This window comes from Galeopterus variegatus, unplaced genomic scaffold (assembly GCF_000696425.1).
Source record: "Galeopterus variegatus unplaced genomic scaffold, G_variegatus-3.0.2 Scaffold8437, whole genome shotgun sequence".
In the NCBI taxonomy this organism is placed as follows: domain Eukaryota; kingdom Metazoa; phylum Chordata; class Mammalia; order Dermoptera; family Cynocephalidae; genus Galeopterus; species Galeopterus variegatus.
Genome location: NW_007734548.1, coordinates 35,223 through 59,684, shown reverse-complemented (window position 1 = coordinate 59,684; position 24,462 = coordinate 35,223). Strand labels below are relative to the sequence as shown.

The 24,462-nt window shown below is 35.3% G+C and overlaps 1 protein-coding gene across 1 annotated transcript in view; it reads left to right on the top strand.

Moving 5' to 3' along the window:
• Nucleotides 1-12,971, top strand: part of SPESP1 (sperm equatorial segment protein 1) — a 42,468-nt gene extending 29,497 nt beyond the window's left edge. The window contains exon 2 of the mRNA XM_008592887.1: nt 11,770-12,971. Coding sequence (XP_008591109.1) covers nt 11,770-12,848 — 1,079 coding nt within the window. The 3' untranslated portion in view covers nt 12,849-12,971. The remainder of the gene's footprint in view (nt 1-11,769) is intronic.
• The last annotated feature ends 11,491 nt before the right edge of the window (nt 12,972-24,462 follow it).

Genomic DNA, 24,462 nt, shown 5'->3' with positions numbered 1-24,462 from the left:
AAGACTTGTTTGCTTTTGTCTTTTTGGTAATAGCCATTCTAACTGGAGTGAGGTGGTATCTCATTGTGTGGATTTGCATTTCCCTGATGATTCGTAATGTTCTCACATTTTTTCATATGCTTGTTTGCCGTGTCTTCTTTTGAGAAGTGTCTAGATCCTTTTCTCAATTGGGTTATTTGTTTTTTTGCTATTGAGTTGTTTAAGTTCCTTGTATATTCTTGATATTAATCCCTTTTCAGATGTATAGTTTGCAAATATTTTCTCCCATTCTATAGCCTGTCTCTTCACTCTGTTAACAGTTTCCTTTGATGTGCAAAAGCTTTTTAGTTTGATGTAATCCTGCTTATCTATTTTTGCTTTTATTATTTGTGCTTTTGAAGTCTTATTTAAACATTCCTCGTCCAGCTCCATGTCATGGATTGTTTTCTCTATGCTTTTTTCTAGTAGTTTCGTAGTTTGGGGTTTTATATTTATATATTAACCCATTTTGAGTTGGTTTTTGTACATGGTGAGAGGTAGGGGTCTAGTCCTGTTCTTCTGTATGTAGATATTCAGTTTTCCCAACACCATTTACTAAAGAAACTTGTCTTTTCCCCAATATGTATTCTTGGCACCTTTGTCAAGGATCAGTTGGCTATAAGTGCCTGAATTTGTTTCTGGGTTGTCTGTTCTGTTCCATAGGTCTATATATGCGTTTTTATGACATTACCGTAAAGTTTTTTTTACTATAGCTTTGTAGTATAATTTGAAGTCTAATAGTGTGATGCCTTCAGCTTTGTTCATTTTTTTAAGGATTGTTTTGGATATTTGGGGTCTTTTTTGGTTCCATACGAATTTTATGATTGTTTTTTCTATTTCAGTGAAGAATGTCACTGGTGTTTTGATAGGGATTGCATTAAATCTATAGATGATTTTGGGTAGTATAGCTATTCTAACAATATTAATTCTTCCAATCCATGAATATGTTATATCTTCCATTTATTTATGTCCTCTTCTATGTCTTTCTTCAAAGTCTTATAGTTTTCATTATAGGAATCTTTCATCTGCTTGGTTAAATTTATTCCTAGGTTTCTATTTTTATTTTTATTTTTTTGTAGTTATTGTAAAAGGAAATGTTTTCTTGGTTTCTTTTTCAGATGGTTCATTTTTAGTATGTAGAAATGCTACTGACTTTTGTACATTGATTTTGTATACTGCAACTTATTGGATTTGTTTATTAGTTTTAAAGTTTTTGGTGGAGTCTATAGGGTTTTCTATATATGAGATCATGTCATCTGTAAACAGGGATAATTTGACTTCCTCCTTTCCAACTTGGATGCATTTTATTTCTTTCTCTTTTCTAATTGCTCTGGCTAGGATTTCTAGTACAATGTTGAATAGAAGTAGTGAAAATGGGCATTATTGTCTTGTTCTTGATCTAAGAGGGAAAGCTTTCTTTCAGTTTTTCACCATTCAGTATGATGTGGACTTGTCATATATGACCTTTATTGTGTTGAGGTACATACCTTCAGTACGTAGTTTATTAAGAATTTTTAACAAGAAGCAATGTTGAATTTTTTCAAATGCTTTTTCTCAGTCAATTGAAATGATCACATGGTTTTTGTCATTCTTTTGGCTCATGTGGTGTATCACATTAATTGATTTGTTTTTGTTAAAGCATCCTTGCATCCCTCAGATAAATCCCACTTGATCATAGTGAATGATCTTTTAATTTGCTGTTGGATTTGGTTTGCTATTATCTTGTTGAGAATTTTGCATATATGTTCATCAGGAATATTCGCCTGTAATTTTCTTTTTTTGTTGTGTCCTTGTCCAGTTTTGGAAGCAGAGTAATGCTGGCCCCATAAAATGAGTTGGGAAGTATTCCCTTCTCATTTTTTTGAGATAATCTGAAGAGAATTGGTATTACTTCTTTAAATGTTTAGTAGAATTTGGCAGTGAAGCTATCAGGTCTTGGAGTTTTCTTTAATGGAAGATTCAAAGTATTATTGATTCAATTATCTCACTTGTTTTTGGTCTGTTCAGATTTTCTGTTTTTTCATAATTCAATTGTGGCAGATGTTGCACTCTCTTTGTCACCTCTCTCCACCTGAGTGATGGAGACGCAAAGGATTACTCAAAGCCCATTTCTTCTGAGCAGTGAGAAACCCCAAAGGGGTTAATTTCCAGGAACCCTCAAGAGAGAGGCATTCCTCCTTGTAAAATTAACCCTGAACTGGGGTTCTGTCTCAGTATTTATTCTCTAGGCCAGAAAGTTACAGAAAAGGAATATAGGTGGTTATGGCTAAGTATAGTTTAAAAATAGAAGCTGGTAACATCAGTGAAATAACAAAGTGACATTCCATAATGCAGTTTGCAAAAGGTTAAGTCGACCCACCAACAAAAGCTTGTTCTTAGCAAATACTGTCTTTTCCTACAACAGTTTCCTCCGTATGTTTACATTACAATAAAGTAACTTTAGGTTAACGGGCTCCAAGGACATCTGTCCTTGAACCAACAATTTTGCTGTGTTACAATTCTTTATCTACAATAGCCTGGGGAAAGTTTCCTGTCTCTTGCAAGCTTAACATTTCTATATGTAATTTTAAAAAGTTAGGTTATACCTGAAACTACAGGGCTTTGGAGGCTAGGCCCTGTGAAATACATTTGCTTTATAAATGTTAGTATAGTCCACAGGCAGAATGTATTTGTCCAGGAATTTATCCATTTATTCTATGTTATTAAATTTGTTGGCATGCAGTTGTTCATAATAGTCTTTTATGAGATTTGTATTTGTGATATCAGTTATAATGTCTCCATTTTCATTTCTGATATTATTTTTGAGTCTTCTTTCTTTTTTTCTTGGTTAGTCTAACTAAAAGTTTGTCAATTTTTGTTTACCTTTTCAAAAAACCAATTTTCTGTTTCACTGATCTTTTCAACTTTTTTTTTAGTTTCTCTTTTATTTCTGCTCTGAGCTTCATTATTTCTTTTCTTCTGCCAATTTTGTGTTTAGTTCGTTGTTGTTTTTCTAGTTCCTTTAAGTGCATCATTAGATTGTTTAATAAGAAATCTTTCTTCTTTTTTGATATAGCCATTTATTGCTATAAACTTTACTCTTAGACCTGTGTTTGCCGTATCACATAGATTTTGGTATATGTTTCCATTCTCATTTGTCTCAAGGAATATTTTAATTTCCTTTTTAATTTCTTCTTTAACCCACAGGTTGTTTAGGAGCATGTTGTGCAATTTCAGTTTGTAAAGTTTCTAAACTTCTTCTTGATTTCTAGTGTTATACCGTTGTAGTCAGAAAAGATACTTGATACGATCTCTATCCTTGTAAATTTGTGTAGAGTTGTTTTGTGGCCTACTATATGATCTGTGATCTGGATGATGTTCAATATGCAGTTGAGTAGAATGCATATTCTGCAGCCGTTGGAAGGAATGTTATTTAAATGTCTGTAAACCTTTCTTTATTTTTTGTCTAGACAATCTGTCCATTGTTGAAAGCACGTTTAAGTCCCCTACTACTATTGAGTTGCAATCTATCTCTCCCCTTAGGTGTAATAACGTTTGCATTATATATCTGGGTGCTCTGGTGTTGAGTGCATATATATTAGCAATTGTTACATCATCTTGTTCAATTGATCCCCTTATCATTATATAATGACCTTCTTTGTCTCTTTTTACAGTTTTTTATTTGAAGTCTATTTTATCTGGTATTAGTATGGCCACTCCCGCTTGCTTTTGGTTTCTGTTTGCGTGAAGTATCTTTTTCTAGCTCTTCACTTGCAGTCTATGTTTTTCTTTAATAGTTAGCTGAGTGTTTCATAGGCAGCATATCATTGAATCTTGTTCTTTTAATCCATTCAGTCACTCTATATCTTTAAATTGGAGAGTTTAGTCCATTTACATTCAAGATTGTTACTGATATGTGGGAACTTATTCCTGTCATTTTGTTATTGCTTTCTGGTTGTTTTGTAGATCCTTAGTTCCTTTCTTTTTCTCTTGTTATTTACCTCTGTGGAGGTTGTTTTCTGTTGTGCTAAATTTTGTTTTCTCTCTTTCTCATTCGTGTATCTGTTTTAATTTATTTTTTTGTGGTTACCTTAGGGTTAACATAAAGAGTCTTGTAGGCTGATAGCAACTTAACTTTGGTTGCATGAAAATTCTCTAAGCTCCTCCAACCCACAAATTATATTTTTGTTACCTTAATTTATGTTTGTATCTATTGTATGTTTCTTAGTCACTAATTGTAGCTACTGTTCTTTTTTGACTATTTTGACTTTAAACCTTTATAATTAGAGGATTGAAGGATTTGCATAGCACCATTACCTCACTGGGGTGTTCTGAGTTTGAATTGTGAATTTACCTCTGTAGGTGAGTTTTGTACTTTCAGGTTTGGTGATAGTAATTATCATCTTTTTATTTCCATTTGTAGCACTCCCTTAAGTGTTTCTTGTAAGGCTGGACTAGCAGTAATGAATTCCCTCAGCTTTTGCTACTGACAGCCAGTCTGTGGCTCAGTGGCCCAGCAGTCTGTCTGGAGTGGGTGCACACAAATGTGGTAGACCACTGATTATTAGCGGCTTCCCCGCTGAACAGATCTGCTTTTTCTCGTGGTGGGGAGGGAGTACCATGTGGGTTCAGATGCTGGGGTCTCTATCTCTCTCTCTGGCTTGGGCTCCAGAGAGCAGCCAGGGTCATAGTCCTCCTGGTGCCCGTGTGAATGTGGTAGAATGAAGACAGGGTCTTAGGATAGAGGGAGTCAGTTTTCACTGACCCGCAAGGCAGAGCACAGTCTAGCAGCAGGTTCAGTTTCAAGATGGCACTATGCCATAGCTGCTTAGATTGGGAGGTAGGGGGTTGCTTTCCCTGGGCTTCTACTATGAGGCTGTGTAGCTGCACAAACTCTCAGCTACTCTCCAAACTGAGTTTGGGGCCTGAGAGGACTGGGGGACTTTCTTGTAGCAGGGATTGCTGGCATTTGGGGCAGCAGTGGAAACAGGTGGGGGGTTTCCAGCTTACCTTCTCTCTGCCTGACTCAGAGCCGGCCTCTGCAGGGAGACAGTGAGGCAGAGGCAATATGCCTTGCTCTTCTCTCTATGGTGCTGTCCCAGTCTTCCATGCTCCACAAAGATTTCATCACTCCCTTGGTGCTCTGCAGTGTATTTCTTCAGTCATTTCAGTCAAAATATAGTTGTGTGTTGTTTGGTCTCTTTTTATTGGGGGGAGGCAGGACGAGCACCAGACACCTCTAATTGGCCATCTTGCTCCATCCTCTCCTCTGTGTCATTTTTTTTGACAACATTGTGTAGCTGTTACATGTACCTGATTTGAAGCAAGGCAGCCTGTGTTCAAATCTCATCTTTACTACTTACAAATTGAATATCATCTTAGAAAAATTACTTATATTTCTAAGTATTTTTCTTTTCCTCTTTATCAAAACACTGCTCACATTCAAAACACTTAGAATAGTGTGTGGCACATAGTAATCGTTCAATCAGTGAGAACTATTATGATCTTTTCAATTACTGTCTTCTAATATCCTGTTCAGATTTTCTGCCATTTTTGTTCCTACAGTTGTATGAACCATTTTTGTTTTCTTTTCTATTATTTCTGTCACGTGACCAATTCTCACTGTATTATTTCAAGAAGAGAAGTACAGGCAACTTTAAGCTCAGCTGCAGTCCCCATATCTGAGATTCCAGTGAAACCTCAAGCCTGCTTAGAAACCATCCAGCCTGCAAGAGGCTCTGGAGAGCAGAATCATGGTTTCTTAAGCTGGAGGAGTTCTTACTTTTATGTTCCAGGACATTGCTATGTTTGCTTGGACCCTTAACTGGTAAAGATAGAGGGGATACTATAAAGTATACCAGTGCAGACTACAAATATTCAAAGTATAGTAACCCATCTTCTAGCAGGGTAGTCTATTCTTTGCAAGAATTTAAATTTTGTTCAGCTCTCTAGCTCCTCCTGAAGAATGGAGAACAGGTTTTCACAGTGGCCAGGACTGTCTGTAGGGATATTTGAAGCTCAACTATCTTTTACTGTCTTACCTGCAAACATTTTATAAAGATCAAATTTATTTGCAAGAGCAGTTCTGATTAGTAGAACTGAAAAGGTCAATATGAAATATGTAGATGTTTTAGGGGGGACAATATAGGAGGTGGAAAGTTGTGGTGAGAGGATGGATTTAACAATAGAACTATATGGAGACAAAGAATATGTGAAGAAGGGAGGAAAAGTGAGGTAGGAGGTAGGGTGCTTTGTTGCTAGGTAGCCAGGAACAGGCTTTTTGGTGTTGCCTGGGTAACAAGGAGATAATTAGTACTTCAGTTTTTTTAGGAACCTCCTTTTTCTGTCCTTTGACATCTGAACTCACCTAACAGCTGCCCAGTACCCTGTTTACTACTTTTAGAAGAAACAAGCTAAATGATAGGAAAATCAAGTGTTTAGCAGACTATAATCTAATGGCAATGTCTCTTCAAAAGCATTTAAGGGGCTGGCCCGTGGCTCACTTGGGAGAGTGTGGTGCTGGTAACACCAAGGTCGTGGATTTGGATCCCTATATAGGGATGGCCGGTTAGCTCGCTTGGGAGAGTGTGGTGCTGACAACACCAAGTCAAGGGTTAAGATCCCCTTACCAGTCATCGTTTTTTTTTTTTTTTTAAAAAAACAAACATTTAAATCTTTGTTGATTGTACATTTTAGATTTCTTATGACAGTTGCCCAAATAGAAATCTTTTCCAAACAGATTTTTAAAAACATTTTATTATGGAAAAATTTAAATATATATGCAAGTAGAAAGAATAGTATAATGAATATCCTTATATCTATAACTAGCTTCAACTATTATTAACTCATGATTAATCTTATTTCATTGATATCTCCATACATGTTTCTTTTCATCTCACCTCCCTGGCCCTCTTTCCCAATTTCCTGGGCTTTAATTATTTGGAAACAAATTCTAGACGGCATATAATTTTATCAATAAATATTTCAGTATGAAGCACTAAAAATTAAGGACTTAAAGAAACACAAAAATGATGCAATATCACACCTAAAAAGATAATAATTCCTTAATATCATCAAATACTTGGTCAGTGTTCAAACTTTTCTGATGGTCTCTTTCTCTTTTTTTCCAGTTTAATAGAATTAGGATTCAACTAAGATTTATACATCTAATTTATTGAGATGCCTGTTAATTCACATTTAATCTACAGTTTCTACTCCATCTCTATTTTTTTTTTTCCCTGTCCTTTTTGAGACTGGCCGCACCGCGCTCAGCCAGTGAGCGCTGTGAGCACACCGGTCATCCCTATATAGGATCAGAACCCGCGGCGGGAGCGCTACTGCACTCCCAGCGCCGCACTCTCCCAAGTGTGCCACGGGCTCAGCCCTCCATCTCTGTTTTTTCCCTTGCAATTGAATTATTGAAGAAATTGGGTAAAATCCTATAATTTACCATAGTCTAGATTTTGCTGATTACATCCCCATAATGTAGTTTAATATCTTCCTTTGTTGTTCCATGTGTTTTCTATATATTGTTAGTTAGATCTAAAGAGATTTATTGGATTCAGGTTTGACTTTTTTCACATGACTACTTCATAGGTGGTATTGTGTTCTTCCATCAGGAAGTGCATAATGTCTGTGCATCTTTTTATGATATAGGCAGCCACTGAAAATTATTGCAAAATGATCATTCTCTAATCATAAATAACTTCTTCATTTATTAGCTGGAATAGTTTATATACAAAATCTTCCTTCATCTTGAGCTATTTTTCCGTATGCAGTTAGATCTATTTCTGTATTTTCTGTTGTTTTCCATTCATCTATGTGCCAATGCTATACTATTTTTATAATGGAGGCTTCATAATATATTTTAACATCTGATTTTAATATCTGGTAGGGCCAACACCTGTTTTTTTTTTTTTTGGCTATTCTTATTTGTTCTTCCAAATGAACCTTATAGTAAATTTTTCTCATTATAGAAAAAAGTAAGGATTTTTTAGGAGCATATTAAATGCATAAATTAACAGAATAATCTAAGTATCTTTATGATGTTAAACCTTCTGGTCTGAAAACATGGTATATCTTTCCATTTGTTGAAGTTTACATTTTGTCTTTCATATGATTTTATTATATTTTTGTATTAGTTTGCTGTGGCTACTGAAACAAATTACCACAGACTTGGTGGTTTGAAACAACAGAAATTTACTCTGTCACAGTTCTAGAGATCAGAAGTCTGAAATCAGTTTCACTGAGTTGAAATCAAGGTATAGACAGGACTGTGCTCCCTCTGGAAGCTCTAGGAAAGAATATGTTCCTTGCTTCTTTCAGTTTCTGGTGGTTGCCAGCATTACTTGATTTGTGGCAACATCACTCTAATCTCTGCCTCTTCCTCCACATTATCTCCTCCTCTTCTATGTGTGTATCAAATATCTCTGTGTCTCTTTTTTATAAAACATTTGTGACTGGATTTAGAGTCCACCAAGATAATCCAGGATAATCGCCCATGTCAAGATTCTTAACGTAATAACATCTCAAAGGGCCTTTTTTCTTATAAGCTAACATTTATGGGTTGTAGAGATTAGGACCTGATATCTTTGGGTGTTCATCATTTAGCCTACTATAATTCCTCATTTGATTTTGGGCATGTCTTTTAAAATTTATGATTTTTTGTTTTTTATTTTTATCAAAGTGTCATCTTTTTTCTCATATCCTCTGACTAGTTTATATTTGTATATTGATTTTTGTATGTTAATTTTTATACCTTGCTAGTTTACTAAATTCTCTTAATAATTCTCTTACAAATTATAGCAGCTTTTCAATTGATTCTTTTGTATTGTCTAAATTTATAATTATATCATCTGCATATAATATGGTTTTACCTCTTTTATTTTTTTAACATTTACTTGAACATATTTGTAGGATACAGTCTTTTTTCAATACAGTTTTACCTCTTTCTTTCCAGTTCTCATGCCTCCAGTTATTTTCCCTTGTGTAATTGCATTAACTAGCATCTCCAATATGCTGTTAAATAGTAATGGAGATATTAGGTATCTTTATCTTGTTCCTGTCTTTAGCAGGAAAGCTTCCAGTGTTTCCTACTACGTAAGACCCAAAGCATATTTTTGACCCAAAGCATATTTTTAATGTTCTTTTTAGAGAACATTATATTTTCTTATATATTTTTAAGGAAAATTTATATTTTAAAATGAGAAACGTAAGTAGTTATCTTCATAGAGAATAATCGTATATATTGTTTTGTATCTTTCAAAATGTTTTCAGATATCTAATTCATTTGGTTCTGTGAAGTAAAAGGACATGTAGTGTATATATAGTACCTTAATTTTATAGTTAAGAATATATTCAGAAAAATTAAGTAATTACCTAAAGTAATCATTACTGCTAGAAAGTGGCAGAGTTAGGAACAGAAGTAAAGATTTTATTTTCACTGCACTAGGCTGCATATTCATTTAACTGAATATTTTCCTTCATGAAAACTCTAGATTCAGGACAATGAATTTTGCAAATATGAGTATGTATAAATAAGTTATTTTCCTTTTTAAAATGTGACTTTTTTTTACAATTTAGTCAATAAAAAAATGAAGAAAAAAGTACTTGAAACTTAAAATATAGAAAAAATAAATATGACTTTTTTTTTTTTTTTCTTTTTGTCTTTTTTCGTGACCGGCAACGGATCGCAACCCTCAGTGTCGCACCCATACCGGACCGGGACCGGCAACGGGATCGCAACCCTCCGTGTTGTGCCCGCTCCTCGCTCAGCCAGTGAGCGGCCGGTCTGTATGTGGGAACCGAACCCTCGGCGGGAGCGCCACCGCACTCCCAAGCGGCGCACTGTAGCAGTGCGCCACCGGGCCGGCCCATAAATATGACTTTTAATGGTTTACTATATTAAATGATTGTGTGTGGGGGGGTTAGGGAGTAAAACATTATAGATAAGTCTAAAGTCTTCTTTAAAAACCAAATTCAGTGCCATTCCCTCTCCTCAGAGGCAACTACTCATGTGAGTTTAGTATGTTATCCTTCCAGTTCATTAAAAAAAATCCTTGCAATTCACAGACAAAATATATACTATGTAAATGATTTTTTAAAAAATTATTACAAGGATGACATCAAAATCAACTTTATGTTCTGTGCCTTAATTTTTCATCCAGCATTGTCATGTGGATCTTGGAGTATGCAAGGCTTTTGAAAGTATGATATAAAGTGCAGAATATACTTTTTAAGAATCTGTCTCCAAACAAGTCTGATACTTGTCCGCTATCACATTGCCTCACTGAACTGTTCTGATTAAGAATTTTGAAAAAATTTGAAATATGCCTTCAATTTTGATTAAACTTTCATCTTTCTAAATTGATCTCTCTAAGTTGTAACAGAATAATTAAGGAAAAGAGGAGAAATGGAAATATCAAGTAATTCTTGAGTATTTTCTGCTTACCAAAAAGCCAAATAAAAGCACCTCCTGAACAGAAAGTTTATTTCATTTAGCCTGCAGAGAGATGATTCAGGTAGGAGTTATGAATTAGAGTTTGGTAAACAGTGACTTACTTCCTTGAATTAAATCAATTTCTATCCATGATAATGGCAAAACCGGTTCAAAGTTACATGTAAAACAGAACACCAGCACTTAAAATATTCCTGACTTAGGAATAGGGGAGTTGAACAGAATTCCATAAGATCTTATTAAATAATTTTTCTGTTCTCCACATTGGAAATGAGAGACTTCACCACTCAGATGCTGCAAAATACCAGTATAAATAGAACTGCCATTTTGTTGTTAAGAGTGAATTGTTGATTAAGACTCGGAATTGGCAAACTTTTTTTGTAAAGGGCCAGATGGTAAGTATTTTCGGCTTCGCAGGCTGTGTGGTCTCTGTTGCAACTATTCTGTTGTTGCAGGTAAAAGCACCTATATACAAACAAATGGACAAGACTGGCTGGTTCCAATGAAACTTTATTTACAAAAACAGTTGGGTAGATATGACCCACAGAATGTAGTTGCATCTTTGTTGGGTTGAAGGCAGGAGTATACTGGTAAATGTTTAGTAACCAGGTTTTAGGAGAGAGGAGGAAATGCTGACTTGTAGCATTTGCCAATTTACATGGTGTAAATACTCCCCCCATGGTTGATTTCAACCTGCCGATTTGACATCATGGGTAGGGAGGTAGAAAGAGATACACAGTAGCACACCATTGCATTGTATTTCCATCATATGAATACACTTGATATAAATAACCTCAAGAACATAGATAATAGTAAAATGAAATAAAATAATTAGGAAGTGATGAGCTTTAAATATTTATTATTTTTGTTTTTAATATAACTTATTTAATTGAAAATTTAAATAACTTTAAATGATGTATGTGCTTAACATCTAGCTCACAAAATTCCTAAAAATGTATAATTGGCTCTAGTAAGCCAGTATGTGCCTATTCCAGTGCACCATTATGTTGGTTTAAAAAGCTGCCTCTTGAATCATAAGTTATATGGAAGAATAAAAGCAAAAAGATATAGTGAATTGTGTTAGTATGCAAATTTTGCACTAATCTTGCTCATCCGTTTTAATGAGAAACTGAAAAAATAGTTTTGTTCATTTAAGTGAGATTTGACCCTGTGTCGAGAGGTGCTTTGCTTCTTGGTTCTTTATCTCAACATTTAAGTGAGAGTATATGAAATAAATTTATGTCAGTACATTCTATCCATGTGTCATATATAATAATAAATGTTACTTATTGTTTATTTGTTGTTTTTTCCTTAAGGCATAACTGTGACACCTGATGAAGAACAAAACTTGAATCATTATGTACGAGTTTTAAAGAACCTAATACTAAGTGTTCCCACTAGGGAGCCAGGCCATGAGAAAAAATCAAAGTCTCCAAGAAATGATTATTCTGTAGGATCGAAGGAATCAAAATCTAAGGAGATTACACATGGAGAAGCTTCAACTGAGCATGATACTTTAACCAATCCTGTCAGTGAAGGAACTACAACTTTCCCTACTAGTGGCTCCACACTGGAAAAAGGGAGGGGAAAACGTACTGAAAGTACACCATTCTGGTCGATCAAACCAAACAATGTTTCTGTTGTTTTACGTACAGACGAACCTTTTATTGAAAAAGAAGATCCAGAGCCAGAGCCAGAACCAAAGCCAGAGCCAGAGCCAGAACCAAAGCCAGAGCCAAAGCCAGAGCCAAAGCCAGTTACGAAACAGACTGAGGCAACAAGGATATCATCACGTTTTACTGAATCATCTGCAGGTTCGCATGTCACTTCAGGCAGAACAACTATCACTGCTTCAAGTAGGACCACTGAGGTGGAGATCTCCACAGAACCGGAAGATGTTCCTCAGCTCTCAGGCGAATATGACAAACTCGTATTTGGAAAACACTCCCAGGTTTTGAATAATGATGACATTTTGAAAAAAATTTCAGATATTAAATCACAGGTGCACCAGGCACCTCTTAGTGACAGCAGCAACCCAGCATATAGAGAGGACATTAAAGCCTCTGAAGAGCACTTAAAACGAAGCCTTGCTCTAGCAGCAGCAGCAGAACATAAATTAGAAAAAATATATGATTCCCAGCTATTTTCAGTAGGACGAACCAGTAATGAAATTGATGACATTGAAACTGTTATTAACATGCTATATAATTCTAGATCTAAATTACCTGAGTATTTAGATATTAAATATGTTCCACCAGAGATGAGAGAAAAGGCTACTACAGTACTCAATACATTGAAAAAAATATTATGTGTAGGTCAAGAAGAAATTCAAAGACTTATTAGGAAGTTATTAAACAATAATATAAAACTTTTAAACCTACTTGATATTCCATGACAAAGTTGATTTAAACAAACTGCATACATTCACAGGAGAAATAAGCATATTAGTGATTTCAGAAGTTTGTATGAAAATATTTTCTATTATAGTTCAATATGCTAACATCTTTATATATCATATGTTATGAAAAATTTTCATATGCACTAAAAACCTAATAATTTAAAATAAAATTTTGGTTCAGGAGTTTGCAGTTTTTTTCTCATTAATTTTTGAAGTTGTGAAGATCTAATCTTTAAAATGTTTAAGCTTTGATTCTACTTGAATAGAACAGTTAAATTCACCCCTTTTATGAGTTAAGAGACTGTGTGCACTCTATATATGTAGCCAGTTTTAAATAATTGCATAAAGATGTAAAATTTTCAGATATACAGTCTTTATTACTCTTTCAAAGAATCTGAGTTTTCTATCTGATACCTGGAGCTTGTATCAGAACTTTTATTTGGATATATGTGTGCCGCCTTCCAAAAGTGGATGATATATTAAGACACTTTCTGTTCTTTTGTTATTAAGTACTCCTGGAGTATCAAGGAGGGACTGTAATCTGGGTTTGTAATTAAGTTACTCTCACTTACTTCTTTTTGTTTGTGTACATACACATTGAGGCTTTGCAAATATTTAGTCAGGGAGTATGATTGACACCATTAAGTTTAATTGTGTAATGTAATTATGGTGGAGGTAATTCTGTTTCATGATTTGACCAGTATTATATTCAAATTCATTTATTTATTCATTCATCAAACCAGTCATTTATGGTTTGATAAAGATTTATTGAACTTTTACTATGTGCAGGATGAAATGGTAGGCTTTGGGGATACAATAATAGGACATAATTTCTTCTCTCTTTGAGATTATATTATAGAAGGAAAGATAGACATTAAACAAATAATTTCAACAGTTTTTAAATTTTAGTTGTAACAGGTTGTTATGATGGTGTAAGGCATTTGACCTCACCTAAGCCAAAAACAATGGGAAAGCTACCCTGAGAAAGTGGCATTTATGGTGAGGTCTGAAAGATGAGGGTTTGTGTAAGGGGAAAGGGGGAATTCCAGCAGAGGGAACAGCATGTGTAAATGCTTTTGAGTTAAGAGTGAATATGGCAAGTTCAGGAAGTACCTGGAGTACACAAAGGCAAGAGACAGCATCCCAAAATGGAGCTGGTGACATACACAGGGTCAGAAAAGATCCTGCAGAGCATTATACTGCAAAGTTAATATTTTAACCTTTATCCTATGATCAATGAGAAGCCATTAGTGGATTTAAGCAAAGAACTGGTATGATCAAATTTGTGTTTTTTTTAAAAAAATCAGTGTGGCTATAGTTTTGGAGACAGGTGAAAGCAGAGTTCATAGGCCAAGTTTAGCCTGCAGTAGAGGCAAAGAGGCAGAATCAACAGGATTTGGTGATTGAATGGACATAGGATTGAGGGAGTAGCAGCGATCAAAAATAATTCTCACATAATTAGCTGTATTATAAAAAGGAGTACATAGGTTTTGTTTCATGAAAACACTCTGCTGTTTACTGTTTATTTTAAAAACTAACTTGACTATGAAAAAATTTTAAACACTTGCAAAAGTAAACTAATAAAATGAACCCATGTACATTTCAACTTAAACAAACAAACAAACAAAAACTAGGATTGAGGGAGTAGCAGCGATCAAAAATAATTCTCACATAATTAGCTGTATTATAAAAAAGAGTACATAGGTTTTGTTTCATGAAAACACTCTGCTGTTTACTGTTTATTTTAAAAACTAACTTGACTATGAAAAAATTTTAAACACTTGTAAAAGTAAACTAATAAAATGAACCCATGTACATTTCAACTTAAACAAACAAACAAACAAAAACTGAGAGGGACGGCTCTCTAGAACAACAGATTTTATTTGGGAATTGAAAATGTTGCAAGCTGGGGTGTGCAAGCCAGGAAAATCATAAACAGTCACCTGAGGAAAATCAAGACAAAGGGAAATTTTTAAAGACAAAGAGAAGTCCAGGAAACTGCGTTGAAACGAATCTTATTGGGAGAGATAGCTGTTAGACAACTGTCCTGTCTGAAATGCTGAAGGCCAGGAGAATTTCCTGATATAAGCTCTGATTACAAGGTACAGGCAAAACGTACAGGTATTTTGAGAATGTAAGTGTAAGGCCTTTTCTTTATGACCTCCCCCAACTCCATTTTGGTTAGGGCTTTGATATAAGTGACTCCACTTTGTTAACGTTCACTTCTACATACTCATCATCCAGTTTCAACAGTTATCTACTAATGAGCAGTCTTCTTTCATCTATATCCCCACCCCTTCTCCCCTTCCTATTTTATGTTAAATTAAGTCTCGGGTACTTTATTCTTTCATCTGTAAATATAACAATGTGAAGCTCTATAAGCTTTTTAAAAAACACTACCACCATATCATCACATATAAGAATTTAATGTTTCTTTAATATCAAATATCTAGTCAATGTTCAAATTTCAATCATCTAACAATTTTTTAAATTTAGAGTTGTATGAATCAAGATCAAATAAAGTTCACACAGTGAGAACGGTTGATTTGACTTATAAATCACTTTTAACCTAAAGGTTTCCTTTCAACCTCTTTTTTTTTTTTTTCCTCTTCAAGTTTATTTATTGAAGAATTGGTCATTTGGCCTATAGTTTCCCACAATATGGATTTTGCTCATTGCATACCCATAGTGTCATTTAGCATGTTCTCTTTTCCTTTGTATTTTCCATAAATTGGTATTTGGATCTAAAGTGGCTTCATCAGACTGAGGCTTGTCTTTTTTCTTTCTTTTTCTCTTTTTTTTTGGCAAGACGTTTTATTCTTCCATCTGATTGTGTCTATTTTTGTATCTTTTAGCAGACTTTGAGGATCATTGCCTAGACAGATTAATTGATCAGTTGATGCTAAGTGGATCAGATTTCTTCCTTTATTAGCTGGAATAAGTCTATAAAGAGAAACTTACTCTCATCTATTATTTGATTCCTCAGTGGTCTACTGTGTATTGGAAAGATATAAGATGCTTGAATCTTTCTTTTTGTTTAACAACTTTCAAAATAATTAGTTCATAGAATCCACCAAAGATGATCTATTTTTTTTCTTAACTTTAGCAGCCTTTATTTTTTAAAAACTGTTTTAGGTTTACAGAGAAATGGAACAGAAAGTACAAAGAATTCCCACATACCTCCCTCTCCTCTCCCATAGATTCCCCCATTATTCACATCTTTTGTTAGTGCATTACATTTGTTACAATTGATGAACCTACACTGACACGTTGCCATCACCTAATGTCCAAAGTATACTAAGGTTCACTCTTGGTGTTTTACATTCTCTGGGCTTGGAAAAATGTATAATGCCATGCATGCATTTTAAAGTGTACAGTTTGATTTTTTGTACTATACTCACAAAGTTATACAGCCGTCACATCTAATTCCAGAGTATTTCATCACCCCCCAAAGAAACCATGTACCCAGTAGCAATTACTCCTCATTCCTCTGTGCCCCAGGCCCTGTCAACCACATCTCAATGGATTTGCCTGTTCCAGACATTTCATATAATGCAATCATACAATAAGTTCTTTTATGACTGGCTTCTTCCACTCAACATAATGTTTTCAAAACTTACCCATATTGCAGCATGTGTCAGTTCTTCTACTTTTTATGGCTGAGGAATATTCCATGGTTTGGATAAACAATTTGTTTGTACACTCATCAGTTGATGGACATATGGGTTGTTTCCACTTTTTGGCTATTAGGAACAAAGCTGCTGTGAACATTCATGTACTCATATTTTTGGTGGGCGTATGATCTTCATTCTCTTGCGTGTATACCTAGGTGCAGAATTGCTGGGTTATATGGTGAGTATATGTATAACTTTTGGGGGAACTACCAAACTTTTCCAAAGGGGCTGAATCATTTTACATTCCCACTAGCAGTGTATGAGGGTTTCAATTTTTCCACATCCTCCCCATTTATCATTGTCCATCTTTTTAATATTGCCATCCTGTGGATGTGAAATGGTGTCTCACTGTAGTTTTGACTTGTATTTCTCTAATGGCTGATGATGTTAAACATATTTTTATGTGCCTCATGGCCATATGTATATCTTTTTACAAGGGATGGCTATTCAGATTCTTAGCCTATTTTTAATTTTTTTAATTATTATTATTGAGTTGTAAGAATTCTTTTTGTATTCTGGATACTAGTTCCATATCAGACATATAATTTGCAAACATTTTTCCTATTCTGTCAGTTGTCTTTTCACTTTCTTAATGGTATTGTTTGTAGCACAAAAGTTTTAGATTTTGATATAGCCCAATTTATCTATAATCCTTTTGCTACTTGTGCTTTGGTGTCATATATAAGAAACCATTGCCAAATCCAAGGTCCCTAATTCAGTATTATTGGTGTCCTTATAAGAACCTTGTGGGAAGAAGAAAATGCCACGTGAAGACAGATGTACACAGAAACCACACCATGCGATAAAAGATGCAGATATTGGAGTGATGTACCTCAAGACAAGGAATGCCAAGCTTTAACAGCCACCTCCAGAAGTAAGGAGGAGGAAAGGAAAGATTCCACCCAGAGTCTCAGAGGTATAATGGCCCTGCTGACCCATTGATTTTGGAATTCTGGCATCCAGAACCATGAGAGAAAAAAATCTATGTTGTATGAAGCCATCCAGTTTTTGGTACTTTGTTATGTCAGCCCCAGGAAACTGGCACAGTCATGATGTTTTTTTTTTTTTTTTTTTTTTTTTTGTATATTGCTTAATTGTATATGCTAATATTTATTGGGGATTTTTGCATCTATATTAATAAGAGATATTGGTCTGTAGTTTTTGTTTTGTTTTATTGTTGTTGTACTGTCCTTGCCTGCTTTTGATATCAGGGTAATATTAGTTTCATTAAATTAATTGGGGGGTGTTCCTCTGTCTTCTATATTCTGGAAGAGATTGTGTAAATTCATGTTAATTCTTCTTTCAACATTTGGTGGAATTGTCTGGGTCTGGTGGTTTATTTTTTGAGAGTTTCAAAATTGTAAATTCAATTTCCTTAATCATTTTAGGGCTATTTAAGTTATTTAATTTCTATTAAGTGAATTGAGTCATAACCATTTATGTTTTTTGAGAAATTGGTCTATTTCATTCAAATTGTCAAATTTATGTTTTTAAAGTTGTAATATTCCCTTATTATCTTTTTTGTAAACACAGTCTTTAGTGATATACTCTTTTTCTATTTTTCCTTTTAAAAAAATTTTTAATAATCAATTTTTCTATTTAACTTTATTTTTTTCTTTTTTTAAGGGTATATGCACATTCATTCGTTCAAATAACAAATACGTAAAGTGAATGACAGGTGAATAACAAAATTCTCTGAAAGTAGGGCTTCAAATTTTCACAAAAACTGGTGATGTAAAACTTATTAAAATTTACCTATTTCATTTTACAGTCTTAACAATTATTTGAAATAGCTCTCTAAAGTCTTCAAAAGCAGGCACATATCAAATTAATTTCAACAGAGGAAGATGAATGAACTTTTCAAAGGTAAATTTCTAAGAAAATCAGCAAGTCCACTTAATAAAAAGAAGTCAAAAACAAATTAAATATCTAAGTTTAACAACATGAATAGCATAAAAAAATCAAACAGAATGTAAACACAAGGGCACTTCAAAAAGTTTGTGGAAAATCAGAATTGAAAGATAATGGAAATCTTTCCATGAACTTTTTGGTTTAAAATTTTCCTTTATTTTTTAAAGATTAAGATCATAGAAAATGTTTTCTGAGCACAATAACAGAAGGAAATTTAGAAAGCTCACAAATGTGTGGCAATTAAACAGCACTTTCCTAAATAAGCAATGGGTCAAAAGAAAAATCACAGGAAAATTAAACAGTATTTTGAGATAAAGATCAAAATGCAACTTATCAAAATTTATGGGATGCAGGGCTCCTGCAGTGCTTAGAGGAAAATTTATAGTTGTAAACACCTATATTAGAAATAAGAAAAATCTTAAATCAGTAATGTAAACTACTACCTTAAGAAAATAGAAAAAGTAGAACAAACCAAAAGTAAATATAAGTAGGAAATAATAAAGATTACAACAGAAATATATGAAATAGGGAATTGAAAAACAATAGAGAAAATCAACAAAAACAAATAGTTGATTTTTATGTCCCTTTACCTATTCCTCCTTTTCCTCCCTCCCCCTCCTCCCTCCCCCCATCAACATCATATCTGTTCACTTGTCTTAACAAAATCAAGGAATTTTTGTGTCTTCTTTCCCCAACCCCCCACTCCTGTTCACTTGTTTATTTACTTATTTTTATTAGCTCCCACAAATAAGTGAGAGCATGTGATATTTCTCTTTCTGCGCCTGGCTTATTTTTTGTCTGCTTGGGTTATTTTGAAAACACTGTCTACAGTATCAGAAATTGTTTATTCTACTTGCTCTAGCTTGCTAGTTAAGCTCTCAAATGTAGTTTTTATTTTGTTGAATGAGTCCTTCGGTTCCAGGAGTTCTTCTACATCCTTTTTTTTTTTTTTTTACAGCATTTACCTCTTTGTAAATTTCCTCCCTCATGTCTTAGATTGGTTTTCTCATTTCATTGTATTATCTATCTGAGTCTTCATGCATCTCACTGAGTTTCTTTAAGATTGTTGCTTGCAATTCTTTTTTGGACATTTCAAAGCTTTCTTGTTGTTTGGGGTCTGGCATTTGAGCATTATTGTATTCTTTTGTTGGTGTCATATTTTCTTCTTTTTGTTTTTGTTTTGTTCTCCATACGTCTAGTATCCCTCCCTACATTGATGTCTGGTCATCTTGTGGTGCAGTTGCTTCTTCAGTTACTTTGGAGTGGCTTTTGAGGAGAAAGAATCCCTCTTTAGATTTGTTTTATGTTGCCTGTTGGGTGGGATGTTTTAGTTTTGATTCTGAGTAGACTCCATACTCTCAGTAGTTCCTGGGAGACTCAGTAGTTCTTCGTACACTCAGTAGTCTGTGGGCCACCAAAGGATGTGGCTGTGGCTGAGAGTGGCTGTGGGTGTGTGCTGTGGGGCTTCAGAGGCTGTGGCCTGGTGGCACAGGGCTTGGGGGGTGGAAGCCACATGGGGTGGGGCTCTGGGGGGTGTGGCTGGCAACTCAAGGATCCCATGGCAGAAGCCATGTGGGGTGGGGCTGCAGAGGCTGTGGTCAGGTGGCATGGGGCTCTGGTAGTGGAAACCACATGGAGCAAGTCACCAGGGGCTGTGGCTGCATGGCTCAATGCTCTCACAGTGGAAGCCACACAGATGGGGCTCTGGAGACTGTGGCTGGGCAGCTTATGGCTCCTGTGGCAGAACCATGTAGGGTGGGGCTCCAGAAGCTGTGGCTGGGTGGCGTGGGACTCAGGCACCTGGGTCCAGGGGCTGTGCAGTGGCCACGACCGGGTCTTCCTGGTGTGCAGCTCCAGTGGCTGGGGCTGTGGCCACAGATGGTGTGAGTCAGGCACCAGTGGTCACTGCAGGGAACAGGATGAATTTCTGTAGGGGGAGATGGACCTTGGCCCTGGGGCTAGACAGTGGTGGATGTGATTGTGGCAGTCATGAGGGCAGGCCGGGGCAGGAGCAATAGGAGTGTTACTGCTGGGAAGTGCTCAAGGACAAGCAGATTCTTCTTGCCACATGGGAGAATTCCTCTTGTGCTGATCCTAGCTGTCCATTTCTTGCTCTGGACCCCTTCTGTGGGAAGATTGCATCCTGGGCACCTCTAGTCTGCCATCTTTACTGGCTGATTTTGCTTATTTGCTATAAATATTTTGTTTTCCAGTGTTCTGAAAAAGTTGCCTCTGACAGTTTCTGCTTGTTTTGGGATGTTTCTGTGCAGTGAAGAGAACTTGGAGGTACCTGCTCTGCCATTTTGTTGATGCCACTTATGTTAATTTTTAATATTAAGAAGATCAAGATATTTATCACTGTCTTGAAATTATATGCATTCAAAGATTTTATAAGATTTTGTAAGTGTTAATGATCAATATTCTTTTAATACAGATAGATTAAAATCGGTGGATCAGAGAATATGAATACTGAAAAAGAGCTGAGAAATTATCTCTTTATTTTGTACTTAAGGAAAATTTAGGTTCAAGGAACTGAAATGACTTGTCCAAAGACACAAACCTAAGTGAAGCTAGAAGTAAGATAATAATCTACAAGTCCTGATTTCCAGTCTAGCATTGTTTCTGCAATCTAGGTTTAAAGTCCCCTATTTTCCTAAAATAGGTTATTTCTCCACCAATTTATTTTTTTTTATTTTTTATTTTTTTTCCCTTTTTGTCTTTTTTCGTGACCAGCAATGGATCGCAACCCTCAGTGTCGTGCCCATACTGGACCGGGGACCGGCAACGGGATCGCAACCCTCAGTGTTGCCCCCGTACCGGACCAGGACCAGCAACGGGATCGCAACCCTCGGCGTTGCTCCCGCACCTCGCTCAGCCAGTGAGCGGGAACCGGTCTGTATGTGGGATCCGAACCCTCGGGCGGGAGCGCCGCCGTGCTTCCCAAGCGGCGCACTATCCAGTGCGCCACCGGGCCGGCCCATTTACTCATACTATTAACATAGCATATAAGAAAAAATTCACAATAATCCTCCTGCCTCAACACAAATTTTTTTTTAGTTTCTTCTAGTCCTTGCTTACATGTATACATTATTGCAAAACCAAATTACACTGCTTATATTATTGCAACACTGTTTTTCTATCAAGTACAAATTATTATGCTGCTACTAAGACTTTCAAAATAATTTTTAATGTTTGCATGATACTCCATTGAGTTTATATATCATTATATACTTCACCAATCTCTAATTATTAGAAATTTAGGTTTTCCTAATTTAAAAATAATAGAGCTGTATTGAATAATTTTAATAGCTTGACTTTTTTATTTTTAAAATAATTTTTTTTAGGATTAAGTCCCTGGAGAAGGATTATATCATGATTTTAATATGCTTTTCCAAGTACGTTGTACCAATAACCTTCCCACTAGCGTAAATCTACTATCCCTGCCCATAAGAATAAGGTTTAAGATTTCCTAATCATATTTTCCTTTCTAATAAAAACAACAATATAGCAGAATAAAAATAGTTTTTAAATACAAGTAAAATAATTTGTTTCATTTTTGCATTTTCACTACTGATCTTCATATGATCATCCTTTTAAACTTTCATTCACTGATAATGTATAGAACAAAGAAAACTTACATTTCCTTACCTGGAAACATTCACATGTGTCATGTTAAAAATAAAGAAAAGAAGGAAGGAAGGAAGGAGGTTAGATAGACAGACAAACAGATAGAGCTAATAGACCACTGGTAAACTGTCAGCAACAGATGTTGTGCCATCATTCTCTTTCTTGTAAAAAATAAAACCTATATAAAATAGAACTAGCTGACTGAAGCAAATAGGCTTTATTATACATTATTGAAATTTAATAAAGTTGCTTGGAGAAGAGGAAAAAGAATTTTTCTTAATTCAATGAAGAGCAAGAATCTTGACAAGTGAAGGACAAGGTATGTTTCTTTACATATGAGCAATTCTTAAAAGATTCCATCTAAAGATGGAATAAATATAGTTAGTTTCATGAACATATTAGTAGGTATAATAGCAAATGTTATCCAGAAGAGAGTTAAAAGAATACTGTTAAATCTCTAATAGTATTCTGATTTTTTTCAACTTAAAAATTCTTGGTTAAGATAGCAATTTCAAAATTGGAATAGTAAGAAAAATTTTTTAAAAATGTATAAATAGTATGAAATGTTAATTTATCTCTCTGTCTCGGCTTATCATGCTAGTTAGATAGCTAGATCTGTTTGGAAATTCATGGCAAAACTATAAAAAGTTATGCCTCATTTGTTAGTCTTTTTGGACTATTCCATAAAGATTTAATTTTCCAGATTACTAAAGTTTATGCCTTAAAGGACATAGGTTTCTTTTATTTTGGCATTTCGAAGACATTTTACTCTTAAGTAAAGTATATTGAACACTCCTCTGCCTTAATAAAACTATTCTGAACAGAAGTTGATCTTTCCTTGACTCAGGACTCAGTCATCATTTTGAACAATGTTTTATGTGGATTTCAGTATAGTATTTGGGGCCAGCAAAGTGTAAAGCTTGTTTGCAACCATGCTAAGTGGTTCCAATATGCTTCACTTTTTGAAGGTATTTGTGAATATTTTGTTTGTTTGTTACCTCCCTTCATGTCATGTAATTCGTCTACTTCCGATCACCTCTCTGTTGGCTGCTTCAAAAATGAGCCGGGCTAGGAAACCCAGATAACAGAGTGAGAATTATGTATGAAATTAAGAGACAATGAGTTCTATCTTTGGTTGTGTCCTATTAAAACAGTCTTTAAAAAATCATCCCAATCTGTTCCATGATGAGGTATACATCCAAACCTTAGGCCATCTCTCCTTCTGTATACACAAAGTGTATAATCATGTGTACCACTCAAAGTTCAGCCCACTGAGAGGATTTCTCTTCACTGCTTTCCATAAGCATCCTGGGGGGCGGGTTTGGAGTAGTCTGCTAGGGCTGCCATAATATAGTACCACAAACTGAGTGGCTTAAACAACAGACATTTATTTCTCACAGTTCTGGAAACTAGAAGTCCAAAGTTAAGGTGTCAGCAGGGTTGGTTCCTTCTGAGGACTGTGAGGAAGGATCTGTTCCCTGCTTCTCCCCTAGCTTCTGGTGGTTTGCTGGCAATCTTTGGTGTTCCTTGGCTTGTAGAAGCATCACCCTGATCTCTGCCTTCATCTTCACATGGTGTTCTTCTTGTGTGTATATCTGTGTCCAAATTTCCTTCTTTTTTATGGGACACACGTCACATTGGATTAGGGCCTACCTAATGATCTAATTTTAACTATTACCTCTATGAAGACCCTATCTTGAAATAAGGTCAAATTTTGAGGTACTAGGATGGGACACACGTCACATTGGATTAGGGCCTACCTAATGATCTAATTTTAACTATTACCTCTGTGAAGACCCTATCTTGAAATAAGGTCAAATTTTGAGGTACTAGGGGTTAGGAATCCACCATATCTATTTTGAGGGACACAATTCAACCCATACAAGACAATGGCTGCCTACTTCTGGCTGGTACAAGCACATAGAGCTGTAAAACAGACCCATATTTTTCTTCCCTCATTAATGATCTTTGGGAACTCCCCACCTAAGGTAGAAGGGGGCACCATAGGGGAGTCCGAGCCACCTGCTTATTCATTGAGTTTACTTGGGCGTTTTCAGACCTGCTTGGGCTGGGTCTAATGTAAACCATTTCCATTTTATAATAGGACACTGCTATGCTCACCCAATTTCATTTTGTTTTATTTTTTAAAGTTATTTTTTCTTAATTGATACAAAATTACATACATTTATGGGGTACATGGTGATATTCAGGTACATGTGTACAATGTGCAATGATCAAATCAAGGTAATTAGCATATGCATCTCCTCAAACATTTGTCATTTCTTTGTGTTGAGAACATTGCAAATCCTCTCTAGTAGCTATGTGAAATTATACAATAAATTGTCGTTAACTGTGGTTTCCCTACAGTGCTGTAGAACACTACAACTTATTCTTCCTAT